The sequence below is a fragment of the Eulemur rufifrons genome, chromosome 16 (assembly GCF_041146395.1).
Source record: "Eulemur rufifrons isolate Redbay chromosome 16, OSU_ERuf_1, whole genome shotgun sequence".
Classification (NCBI taxonomy): Eukaryota; Metazoa; Chordata; class Mammalia; order Primates; family Lemuridae; genus Eulemur; species Eulemur rufifrons.
The window spans coordinates 69112996-69126619 of NC_090998.1; the positions used below are offsets into that span (position 1 = coordinate 69112996).

General features: G+C 42.8%; 1 protein-coding gene across 2 annotated transcripts in view; it reads right to left on the bottom strand.

Annotated features, from left to right (window-relative positions):
• Positions 1-13624, bottom strand: part of POC1B (POC1 centriolar protein B) — a 90289-nt gene that overhangs the window by 53931 nt on the left and 22734 nt on the right. For both annotated transcript variants that reach the window (XM_069491261.1, XM_069491262.1), the window contains exon 4: positions 10149-10328. In XM_069491261.1, coding sequence (XP_069347362.1) covers positions 10149-10328 — 180 coding nt within the window. The remainder of the gene's footprint in view (positions 1-10148; positions 10329-13624) is intronic.

Genomic DNA, 13624 nt, shown 5'->3' on the forward strand with positions numbered 1-13624 from the left:
ACAAAAATCTTTGCAATGTGTTGCACAACAATGTGAATTTACTTAATGCCACAGAACTGTATATATAAAAATGGTTAAACTGGTAAATTTTATGTTATATATATATTACCACAATAAAAAAAATCTATACTGCAGATGATCAAAAGATCACTTGTAACCCTACCAACAACTGAGAATTAAAGCCAGATTTTCCCCCTAAAATTAATGCTCAAAAAGCAATGTTAGAAAAGTTTTCTACATTAGCTTCTACTTATTTTTGACTGAGAACACTATAAACATAAGTTATCTTACAAGATACATTATTTTTAGAAATTTAGGGCTACAATAATTTTAACTTTTAGAAAAATTCTTTTGCAGCTAAAGAGATGGTATTTCTCGCCTACATATATATCTTGAATGATGTTTTCTTCATTCATCATTAAAGAAAAATTATGTTTAAAAATTGGGAAATACAGAAAAATTTAAAAGTCTAGAATCCTATCACCCAAACACATTCACACTTAATATTTTGTGTATGACAGGTATCTAACCTTTTGTTCATATGTAGGTCTTTTATACTAAAATCATGAATTTTGTACCCCTCATGTAAAAATATTTTCATGCCATAACTTACATATACTCCCCTTTTAATGGCTACATAATAATCTAAATACATTTAACAAGTTTTCTTTATCTGGAAAAATTGGTTATTTCCAATTTCTCATTATAAATTATACTGAAAGCAATACCTTTGAATACAAAGCTTTTTCCTTTGAATGCAAAAGAGTATTTCAGATAAATTTTCAGTTATGGAATCACTATAACAAAGACTCCTGATATATTTTGCAAATTGATTTCTAAAAATACTATACTGCTGAGCACAGTGGCTCATGCCTGCAACCTCAACAACTGGGAGGCCGAGGCAGGATTGCTTGAGGTCAGGAGTTCAAGACCAGCCTGGGCAACATAGCAAGACCCTGTCTCTACAAAAATAAAAATAAAAACTATAGTAATCTATGTTTTTCCTTTTTTTTTTTTTTTGCTGATCATGAGACCTGAGAAAACTAACTTATATTTTAAAAGCATGACTATATTTCTCAATATATGGCACATTTTAAAAATATTTCTGTAAAGTAAGATACATAGTCATAAACAATGAGTCCAGAGAATTCAGTTGTTCATCTCCCCTTATATTAATGGGCACCATTTCTGTGACACATGGAATAAGTCTGGGCTTCAGGAACAAGCTTACAGTAAGTACTGGGCACGGAGGCAGACAAAGAATTTTAATTATCTAAGTCCATGGCATACATTTAAAATTCAAATACTAAAAGGAGAAATAATTGCTGTGTTGATCCTATACATTTATTTAAATACATTGTCCATGCCCTGGAAGAGCAGTACTTACTACTTGGATTATTTTTATTGTTTAGTTGTTTAATTCATCTATAGTTTTTTTTTTTTAATGTATGGTATATAAAATAAAGATCCAACTGTATATTTTTCCAAATAAAAATCTTAACCATATATTAAGTAGTCCATATACTGGCTGAGTGCAGTGGCTCACACCTATAATCCCAGCACTTTGGGAGGCTGAGGCAGAAAGATCGCTTGAGGACAGCAGTTTGAGACCATTCTGGCCAACATAGTGAGACCCCAACTCTACAAAAAATAAAAATGTTAACCAGGCATGGTGGCACTCGCCTTTAGTTCCAGCTCCACAGGAGGCTGAGGTGGGAGGATCGCTTGAGCCCAGGAGTTCGAGTCAGCAGTGTGCTATGATCAAGCCACTGCACTTCAACATGGGCAACAGAGCAAGACCTTGTCTCTATTAAAAAAAAAAAACAAAAAACAAAAAACAAGTCCATACATTTCCCCACTGATCGGAAAATGCTACCTTTATCATAAGTTCCCATATACACATGGGTCTGCTTGTGGACTATGACCTATTTTCCTAATCCTGTACTATTTTAATTACTATAGTTTCAACTATGTTTTTTTTTTTTTTTTTTTTGAGACAGAGTCTCACTCTGTTGCCCAGGCTAGAGTGAGTGCCGTGGCGTCAGCCTAGCTCACAGCAACCTCAAACTCCTGAGCTCAAGCGATCCTCCTGTCTCAGCCTCCCGAGTAGCTGGGACTACAGGCATGAGCCACCATGCCCGGCTAATTTTTTCTATATATATTTTTAGCTGTCCATATAATTTCTTTCTATTTTTAGTAGAGATGGGGTCTCGCTCTTGCTCAGGCTGGTCTCGAACTCCTGAGCTCAAATGATCCGCCCACCTCGGCCTCCCAGAGTGCTAGGATTACAGGCGTGAGCCACCACGCCCGGCCTCAACTATGTTTTGAGAGCTAATTGGACAAGTTTCTTCTAATTATTTTGTCAGTTCTTTCTTGGCTACCATTGCTTATTTATTGCATTCATAAGCATTTTGAAACTGGCTTGTCAGGTTTCACTAATTCCTTTGACAGAACTTCCAATTCCAGCAATGGGAGAGTGATGGTCATCAGACTTACTCTCCTACCATAAACAAGCATACAACTGGGAAAGATATATGAAGCAACTGTTTTTAGGCACTAGGCAAGAGATAGCACAGGGTTGTGAATCTTGAGAGGTGGGAAGCACATAAGAAGAGCATAAAATCCATACCAGGTTGTAGCCTGGGAGTACTTTCTAAACCATGGTACAAGGAAGCAGAGCCCAGGGAGACAATAGCAATCTCAAGGAGCAGAGGAAATGTAAGTCAGAATTCAAAGCTGCTAAACAACTGGAATTTTGAGGACAGGGTATGAGGGAGGAGCTATGAAGAGCAGAAACCCCACAAATTCTGTCTATGAGTCCCCTTAAGTCTTTGGTCAAATACAAAGCTGCTCATGCACAGGGCAACAAGGCTTGGCAGAGAACAACTACTGGGAGGCTGTGAGCTGAACAAAGATTACAGCGGTTACATAGTACTGAGAGCTGTTCAAGTTCTGACCAGACTTTGCTGAACACTCTAGGCATTCTGCAGAAACCCTAGAAAGGCCATTAGTATTATAGCCCATGAGTAAAGACTACTCTAGATCCATCCTACATAGGCTAAATCCAAGCCTCAACAGGAGACCTGCACTACAAGAACTCAAGAAATGGTAATTGCAGTTTTTTAGGCTGAAGAGACATCCTACCAAATGTGCTGGAACTAGCAAACATGGAGGTAAATATAAAAAGACTTTTTTGTTCCTCATTTTCTTTAGAAGAAAATTGGCTGCTTAATGTATTGTGAACTTATGCCATATGTAGAAGTAAAACTGTCAAAAAGTGGGTAAATGGAGATATATTTTTGTAAGTTCTAACATTATATATAAAATGGCATAAAATTAATTCAAGAGTAGACTGTGATAAGTCAAGGATGCATACTGTAACCTCTAGAGGTTACCACTAAACACACACAAAAAATTAGACAGAGTAAAGTTAAAAAGACAACAGAGGAGATAAAATGGGATACAAGGAAATATTTGATTAATCCAAAAGAAAAGGAGGATAAAGAAACAACAACAAATGGAACAAATAGAAAGCAATAAGATGTATCCAATCACAGGACAAGTTACATAAATTTAAATGGACTAAAAGGCACTTAAAAGGCAGAGATTTTCAGAGCCAACTACTTTGATTTTTTTCAACAAACTCCCCTTGCTTTAGTTCTAGGACTCACTGAGCAGCCTTCTGATTATATTCTGACTTTGTTGGCAAACGAAGAAGGCCCTGATTAAGGAATGCAAATGTTCTAAACTCTTTGGCGGTTAGCATTGTCATTATAAATAAGTAAACTGGCAACTGGTTTATGTTTCAGATTCTCGTAAATTTACTAAACATGACACAGTTCCCCCTGAGCTTTCTGACCTCTGGGTATAAAGTGAAAATGGGACTTCTAGTCCTGCAGACCTTTGGAAGTCCTGGATTAGGATGACCTCATCAAGGCTAAGTTCTCACTGAAAGATGCACACTCTGGGAAGCTGGGCGTGGATGGTCAATTGCGCCCTCTGGACACTGGTCTAAACTCTCTTGTTCTAACTGCAGTAAAATGAGGCAAGAAAAAAGATTATAATAAATGTATGAGAAATAATCTGTAAGCATGTTCTACAGCTGTGGTCCCCAAGCCCCAGGGCATGGACCAATAGCAGTCTGTGGCCTGTTAGGAACTGGGCCGCACAGCAGGAGGTGAGCAGTGGGTAAGCAGTGAAGCTTCATCTGTATTTATAGCCACTCCCCACCACTCACATCACTGCCTGAGCTCCGCCTTCCCCCATTCCCTGGTCCATGGAAAAACTGTCTTCCATGAAACTGGTCCCTGGTGCCAAAAAGTCTGGGGACTGCTGTGTGGCAGTGAAAAGTTGCCAAGAAGATGAAATCCTTATTCATAAATTTAAGCAAATTATTTATATCAAAGAATATTCCTCCAGGGAGCCCTCTGCAGAGTTTCACATGAATTACTCACTCCAAACAGTAAGAAAACAACTGATTAAAAAAAAAAATCCCTCACAACCCTAAGGTATCAGAAAGATACAGGCATTCCATTAAGACTAACTGTGCTGAGTAAGCAATTTGCCAATCTGAACAAGAGTCAACCAGAAGGGACAAAAGAAAGCAGTGAAGCCACATAAACAGCTGCATGCAAAACATGCATGTACAGTAGTCCTGGATTTGCTATAAAAGATTAAAAAAAATGACTCTTCCCTGAAGAAACTCATGAAAATTCCCACCAAAGTTACCTGCACGTTAGAGATCAGCCTAACTCTGCTCACCGACCTTTCATTGATTCATTCAACCACAGTTTTGCACAACTCCTGACTCTTCCCCACCCTGTAACTAACACACTTTTCAGTGCTTCTCACACCATATCTGACTCTATCTTGAATACTCTCTCCTGATACCTCCCTCCCTCAATGCACACAAGTCTTGGCTCAAATGTCACCCAGTGGCTAACGCTTTCTATGACTTCTGTCCGTAAAAGTGCGCCTCCCAGCCCCATAATTCTCTATCTTCTTACCCTACATTATTTTTCTCCAGACCACTTATCACTAATAATTTGTCATCTGTCTTCCTTCAGTAAACTCCATGAGAATAGGAGTTTTGTCTGTTTTACTTTCTGCCATATCCACAGAATTTAGAACAGTGCCTGGCAAGAGAATACGACATAAATAAAATGCTAGTAATTCAAAGTCTAATAGGGAAGAGAGGACTAAGCTGACAAACTTCATAAACAGGGCAATGTAGTAGCATAAAGCAATCACACTAAGCTTGGCCTGGGAGAGTCAGAAACATTTCTTGGAGGAAGAGATACAGAGCGGAACTGTGAAGGAAGCGTGGAAGCAAGGCGCAGTCTGGGCATGGAAGGCACCAAGTGTGACGGCACAGAACAAAACAGACCATTCACGCTTGAGAAACCTTGTATGGCAGCAGAAATGTGAATGGTGAAAGTGACAAAAGAAAGACAGGTTGTAACAGGAAGGCAGAGCATACATGCCAGGGCAAGGAGTTGCTGAGGAACAGCACGATTTGCTTTGTACAAAAGCAGGGATGAAGGGAATCTGCAGTCAGGATATTTAAGAAATTATTGCAAAAGTCTCCACAAGGGCCAACAATGCCAAAAACCCTAAGGCAGTGGTGTTGAGGACGGAGATAAAACAGGTGTCTTGACTAGACATGAAGATCTCATTTTTCTAAAACTCTGCTCCAGTATCACTTCCTACGGAAAGCATCTTTTTTTAGGAAAAAAAAAAAGCAAAAGGAAATTTTTTAAGGCTCACCTCTTCCTCACTCCTTTTCTTCCTCCCTTCCTTCCCTCCTCCCTCTTTCTCTCTCTCTCTGACACACACACACACACACACACACACACACACACACATTCTGATACTTTCAGGTATGGCTGTATCCAGAAGCCAGACCATGTGATTAAACAATTCATCCTGTCTTCCTCTCACAGCTCTGCTCTCCTCTGAATCAACATCATTTTCAGGTCAGTTTTTTGCCCACAGTGTCCCTCAGCAGTTACAGACTTAAACAAGCCTATATGCAGCAATCCAAGAGGAAAGGCATGAGGTATAGGAGGGGCATGCTATGCCTGAGCTGAATGCCTGCCGCTGGAATTGGAGATAGGACCACTCCAGCATATGACAGACAAAGGGATGGAGGGGGAATCCTGGCTTCTCAGGGAAAATTCGAGCACCACTACCAGAAAACAAGGAATCGGGGCTAGAAGGACAGAAATGCAGAATTCCACCATTGCTTTCTCCTCTCGAACTGATGAGGGAGAAGAACACTTTTGATGGTTCCTCCCCAACTCCAGAGTTTCTCCCTAACTGGAGCTCAGCTGGAGGAGAGGCAGTCTTCCGGCATCACTCAGTCTCAGACACCACAAACCTGTATTTCTCATCCTGCACTGAGAGATGCCTCACTACCCTCACTTTCCACGGAGGCTGAGAGCAGGGAACCGACTTGCTCAAGGGTGATGCTGTGGTGCAGGCAGGCACATGAACATTACCTTGCCCCACCTGCTTCCCGTGTTCCGACCACAGCTGAAGAATGGACGTTCCCAGGGCACACTGTGTTCTCCAGGCCACGGAGCTGTGCTCCTTCTGATTCCCTCCTTGAAGCACTTTGCCCACCCTCCTCCCACCTGACAAACATGCCTGCTGCCTCCTTTTCCACTTCCCTTTCCTCAGGTCTGGGCCTTGTTAAAAGAAAAACTTTAGACAAATTAAGTTTAACAGAGTTTAATTGAGCAAAGAACAATTTGCAAATTGGGGGCAGCCCCTGAACCAGAATAGGTTCAGAGAGACTCTGGCTCTACCGCATGGCTGGAGAGGATTTAGGGACAGAAAAGGGAAAGTGACACACAGAAAACAGAAGTGAGGTACGGAAACGGCCCGATGGGTCGCAGCTCGCTGTCTGAACAGTTGGCCATCTGTGACTGGTGGAAACTCGTGGTCGCCACAGGGGAAGGTTACAGACCATTCACACATCCAGTTAGGCTCCCCCTCACTATGTAGGGAGAATCCTTTAGGCCAGACTTAAAATATGTAGGGAGGCAGCTGTAGGCTACACTTAACTTAACAGCCTGGAATGTCTTCCTTGATTTTTCCTCACACAAATCTAGTTCAATGCCTCACTCATTCACTTGTGTATCATTTTCCCCACAGCGTACATCATTTTATAATTATTTAGTATCTATTTTTTTCCATTGAACTATAGGCTCCTTGAGGCCAAGACTCTATTCATCTCTACGTACTTAATACAGATATGTGGTACATAGCAGAGGCTATGCTTAAAGGTACATTTTGAAGACCAAAATTTTACATTATTGGTGACTTTTTATAAATTCTTCTGTCTTGCATTAGTGTTACCTTCTTTTTTAAACATTTATATTCTATATAGATGATTCAATACAAGGGCAGTGAATAAAGTACCCCCTAGAATTTACTTCTAGGAAAGATTTTCTCTTACATGGAAAACATGACAGTATTCCTTCTTGTTATTAGAAAATGAAAACTATGTCAGCCACTGTCATTCCGCTAATACCTCAGCTGCAGGAAACTCAGTTTACGTGATTCTAGATAGACTTGGCTGCTCCTTCCCTCCATGACTGATGTATCCGTAGGTGTGAGAGTTAGTATAAACCACCTTCATTCTTTTTGGAAGGAAACAGAAGCACACAGTCCACGCTAGATAAATAACCTTATTATTTTTAGTTGGAGTGTAAATAGAGTATTCTGTTTTGCTTAGTTAAATCAATATTCGATGTTTTTGCTTATTGTTGAGCTCCCTGATAAGGGATGTTTCCTTTGCCAAACATACCCAGAGTTGGCTCCTAGGGGGGGCGACAGAACTCTTCCTTCCCAGTACCTGACCCAGCTGCCTGTACCTCTGTCTGTTCTCTGCCGCTTCTTCCTATTTACAACATCATTTTATAAATAAACACAAATGATTTGACCAGCCTCTTGGGACCCAAAGGTGGAAAAAAATTATCCCACTTAAGGAGATTCTGGGCTGTTAAATTAAGTTTAGCCTAAAAAATTATCAACTCAAGTTATACGCTACCGTTAAAAATTTAGTAAGAATGAGGTATCCAATGATGATGACGAAGATGATTACTAAGATTTACATAGTGATTACCATGTGCGAGGCACTACTCTAAGTGCTACCTGGGCATTTACTTATTGAAAGACCACAACAACCTATGTGGCAGGTTGCTACCATCATGATCCTAATATTACAGCGGAGAAAACTGAGGCACTGAGAAGTTCGTTGACTTTCCCAAAGGTCACACCATTGACAAGGTGCAGGGCTGGGATACTAATCTGTATATTTAGGGCCAGGGTCTCTGTTTTTCACCACACAGCTACATGGCAAATACAGAAATAATACTGAGATGGCCAGAGCCAAAAGGTGGCTGAAAGCTTTAAGAGAAAAAAAAAAAAAAAAACTATTGACTAAAAGTGAGATCTTTTTGTATTCATCTTACGGTCCTTACCACAGGTTATTGGCAGCACCTCCTGAGGAATTATGTCCCACTGAGAATGTAACTTTAGTGAAGAGTGTGGCTACAAGGCGAGGCAGAGAGAACTGGCTCCACCTGCCACTCCACCACAGCCTAGCTGGGGACACCTGGCTTGTTATTTCACACGGCAGGCACAGAGTGTGGTGGCCACAGTGTTTCCCTAGTGACCACGTCTGTGCCATGCCCCCTCCTTGTGAGAACTGTTCTTTCCCCAGGCCTAGCACATAAGCTTGGGATGACCCCTCCTCCCTGGCCAGGGTAGCTGGTTTCCGCCGGGCCCCCGACTTACACTGAGGCAGCCGCAGTATTTCACTGCTGGGCAAAGGGATGGGCCCAGGGCCCCAGCAGGGCCAGAGTCACCCCTGGCACTTTTCTAACTGGAGCTGGGAGAGAGAAGCTTTTCCCCTCCTGTCACAAAGCTATGAGGATTGAGGCCTGGGCCTCGCATGACCTCCCACCAGCACGTGTGAGAGAACGAAGCCAGCATGTAGAGAAGCCCCGAGAAGAGATACAGAGAGAGACCTGACAGTACTGGGGTCCCTGGTCCTAGTGTTCTCTTCCCCACTCCAAACACATCAGCCAATTAACCACGTGAAGGGGAGAAAAAGAATTTCGGTTTCTGTCACTTTCAACTAGATGAGACCTAACTTCACCTCTCTGAAACTCAGTTTCCTCATCTGCCAAATGGGAGAAATAAAACAATCCTTCTGTCAGATGTACTATAACTGTTTTGGAATCGTTTCTCATGAATAAGAAGGGCTCTGTGATGTTAGCTGACAGGTAATGACACCTACATTAGCACTCGTCTATCAACAGACTGCTGCCAGAGTCCTCCCGACTCCTCTTTCTCTGTCACATCAGATGTGACAGCAGGTACTGCAGATCGTAACTTCAGACTCCATCTAGAATCTAAGTGCTTCTCGCAATTTCCACTGGCACCACCTTGGGCCAAGCTGGGCCTTGTATTGCATCAGTCTCCTAACAACGTCTCCCTGCCTCGGGCGCTGCTTTGACAGCGTATCGTTCACGCAGCAGTCGGAGCCACCCAGGAAGGTGCAGGACAGAGAGATGAGCAGGCTGCAGCAGCATCTCCTCCCACCCAGGGCATAGGTCAGCGCCGCCCCTGACCTGGCCAGCCTCACTCTGGGCTTCTCCCACCCCCTGCTGCCCTCCTTGCTTTCCCCCACACAGCCACCAGGCTCCCACCCCAGGGCTCTGTCCTCGCTTCCTCTCTCCAAGACACTCCTTTCTTCAAGCCTCACTCCCTCCTTCCTTTACATCTCTGCTCCAAGGCCACCCTTTTTGTGAGGCCGTGCCTGGATGCCCTGTTTAAAACTGCAGCCCCTTCCAGCCCGGCTCTGTTTTTCTCCATCGTGCTTACACCATCTGACCTACTGTATCTGCTTTCCTATTGTTTACTGTCTGACTCTCTAGAACGTAAGAGCGGGGTCTTCACTATTTTGCTGACTACTGTTCCCAGCACACAGCAGTCACACACTAAGTACCTGCCAAATGAATGCATGAATATGCCCTCAATTCCCTTTTCTGGAGGTTGGGGGAAAACATGGACTACAGCAGCAAAAAAAAAAAAAAAAAATATGGAAATCTTATTATGACACTTTTTGCACTTACTTGGCACAGCGTACCCAGTGTGTGTGTCTGTACAAGGAATATAAGAAACGCTGGCGATACATGTTCCATACTTTGATAGATTTGTCTTCAGAAGCCGTAGCTAAATACTGGCCGTCAGCTGAAAAGTCCACACTTCGAACTGGAGCTGTATGAGCTTTAAATTCTGAGGATTTCCCTCTCCTGGAAATAAACAGTTCAATATTTATAACACATTTGATTTACTTATAATCAATATTTTATCCTTATACAGACTTTAAAGCATATAAAATGGGTTAACTCATATAAAACCTAACAAATGCGTGAAAAGGCTACATTGTACTGTACCCTTAGTCAACACTGTTTCATACTACTTTTGTTCATTAAAGTCACAACTGATATTTAACAAGAAAGACCATGGTTGTCCTCACCCTGAAATGCATTTGCTGTTTTTGTCTTAATGGGAAGCTAAGAAAATAGTACTTCGAACAAATCTCTACCATGCATTTTAAGTTTCTTTTGTTGCTCTAGAAATGGCAGTATACAGTTTAAAGAAGTTGCAACCTAGAGAAAAAAAAAAGCTAAGATTGATTAAATCAATAGCACCAAGGCTATTTTCAGATTGGGGTCACATGGAACTTGCATGGACTGACAGTCTGGGTTGGGAAGAAGTCCTTTTGCCATGTGCCTCTAGACAGAATGTCTCCAGGTGATCTGACTTTCCCATTCCCACCCTGCTGCCACCCACCAGTGACGAGAAATAAGAACCCTGGTATGTATCTAAGGCCTCGCTTACCCTGTAGGCCCAATCTCACATTCACAAGCAAAACAAAGAATAAATGGTAACAATATACGTCACTTTTCAACACCTTGAAATTTCAGATGCATTTTTTTCCCCTTGGCTAGAGTGGAAAAAAAAAAGGATAAAAAGAGAGAAAATAATGTGAGGCATTTGAGAAGAAGTAGAAAAAAATAGAAGCAGGCTAGACAGTGTTTGAGGATATACTCATTCATTCAGCAAATACTCAGTGTGTGACAGCTGTGTGCTGGGAACAGTGGTCAGCAAAATAGTCAAGGCCCTGCTCTTACGTTCTAGAGAGTCAGACAGTAAACAAATAGGAAAGCAGATACAGTAGGTCAGATAGTGTAAGCGCTATGGAGGAAAACAGAGCCGGGCTGGAAGGGGCTGCAGTTTTAAACAGGGCATCCAGGCACGGCCTCACAAAAAGGGTGGCCTTGGAGCAGAGATGTAAAGGAAGGAGGGAGTGAGGCTTGAAGAAAGGAGTGTCTTGGAGAGAGGAAGCGAGGACAGAGCCCTGGGGTGGGAGCCTGGTGGCTGTGTGGGGGAAAGCAAGGAGGGCAGCAGGGGGTGGGAGAAGCCCAGAGTGAGGCTGGCCAGGTCAGGGGCAGCTTGGGAACACTGGCACAAGTAGCATTTTCCAAGGTGATATGTGGGAAACCCTACCTTGTGCCAGTGTTCCCAAGGCACTTTTACCTTATACTATGTCTAGAACTTAGCAATTTTCCATTGAGAAAGTTACAGTTATATTACGATCCCTTATGGGGAAAACTGCCATAACTGCTTGAAAAAGATCAGGCAACAGAATTTAGTCTGAAATAATATATCCGTATCAGATTTTCAAACGTTCACACTGGCCTCCCATACACCCACACCTCATCCTGTGTTTTGCTACCTTGGTTGGTCAAAGCAATATCTGCTTGTCTCCAAGCCAGAAGCCTGGAAGTCACCTCAACTCCTCCCCCTTCCTCTCCTCCAGGAAGTCAACAAACCACATCCACATCATCCTCACTTCCTAAATATCTCTGGGATCCTCCTCTTCTTTCTATCCCTGCTCTGCTTGCCCTAAGCTAGATATATCCTCAACATCCTTCACCTAGGTTATTGCAAAAGCCTCTTAACTGATCTCCCTGCTCTAATCTTTTATCCCTTTCTGTTCACCTACATACTGTGCTTATTACCTTGCTACGAGTGTTACTGCAAGCACATAAATCCCAGTGTAGACGTGTCACTGGCTGTCCTCCAACAGAAAGCACAACGCCCAAGCTCTCTGGCGAAACATCCTGCCACAACACTGAACTTTGTACTCGGCGCAGTTATGGTGCTTCAAGCACACCTTTGCCTTTGCACTCACAGCTTTCTCAGTTTGGAGTATTCCCCCATCCCTAGACCTCCTTGACCAAGCCAGACAGGCTTATTCACTCCCTATGTGCTACGGCTATTTTGAGTACTACATTATACCATGACTTGAAAAAAAATAAACCTGCTTCTCTCCTATGAAGCAGTAAGTTTTTTGAAGACAGGAATGATAATTTCTTTATCTCTTTAAGACCAGCATCTAGCACAATGCCAGGCACATAAAAAGAGCTCGATACATTTCGTTGAATTTCACTAGGAAGAGTCAATACTTAAATGTTCTTAGATCAAACCTGGCTCAGCCTTCCCGTGGCCCGTAGGAGGCAAAGGTGACTTTACCATAAGTCTCTATCCCCTCACATATAATATGATGTCAGAAATAACAAATAAATATTAAATAAAAATTAGGAGGGAGCATCCAGGGACTAGTTCAGTGAAGTCCCTAGGGAGATTTCTGAGTAGAAATCAGGAGTGTAATGTGGCCTGAATTCAAGCATAAGGCCTAGCGAAAACAAAGAAAAGACTTGGCATCTGCAATGACCGGGAAGCCAAGCAACAGCCAGTCAGCATCATAAAAATCTGCCCTGAAATGTAGTTCTGACCCCACACTCCAGCAGGCCATTCTGCTTGCTGGCAATCTGAAAGGCCCTCCTCTCAGCTGGCCTAACCACTGCATCCTGTCTCAGCAGGAAGCATTTAAAAAACCACGATAGGAGTGCCTTTGTTGTGCTGGTGCTTAACTGGTTTCTACTTCCTCATCTTGCTTTAATATAGGCTCTCTGCCTCCCACATATTTACCTGTCTGTTCAGCCAAGTTTTCTTGACTGCCCGTTGTGACGAACTCCAGGCCAGAACGGCTTTCGCAAATGCTCCTATCTAATTCTTTCTTAGCCTCCCAGCCACCAGCTGTGGTATCTGTCTGCAGATACGCTGCCGGCACTCCTATCATCCCTGTGCATGCATGCTACTCCTCTCTGCTGGAGGTGGAGTATATTTATTTCTCCCCACTTTGAATCTGGGCTGGTGTTGTGACATTACTTGGACCAACGGAATGTGGCAGAGATGACAGTAAGTTTCAGGCCTGGCCCTTAAAAGGTCTAGCAGCTTTTGCCGTCTTTCTCGTGGAACCCAGTTGCCACTCTATAAGAAAGTCCTGCTGGAGAGAGAGCACAGGGAGAACTAAGGTGCCCCAGACAACAGCCAGCACCAAGGCCCCAGGCATGTGAGTGAGGCATTGGCCCCATCCAGCCCAGCTGCCAGATCAATGAAGTTGCGTGAGCAATCTCAGCCAACACCAGCAGGACAGAAGAACCATCCAGACAACACACAAAATTGTGAGAAATGA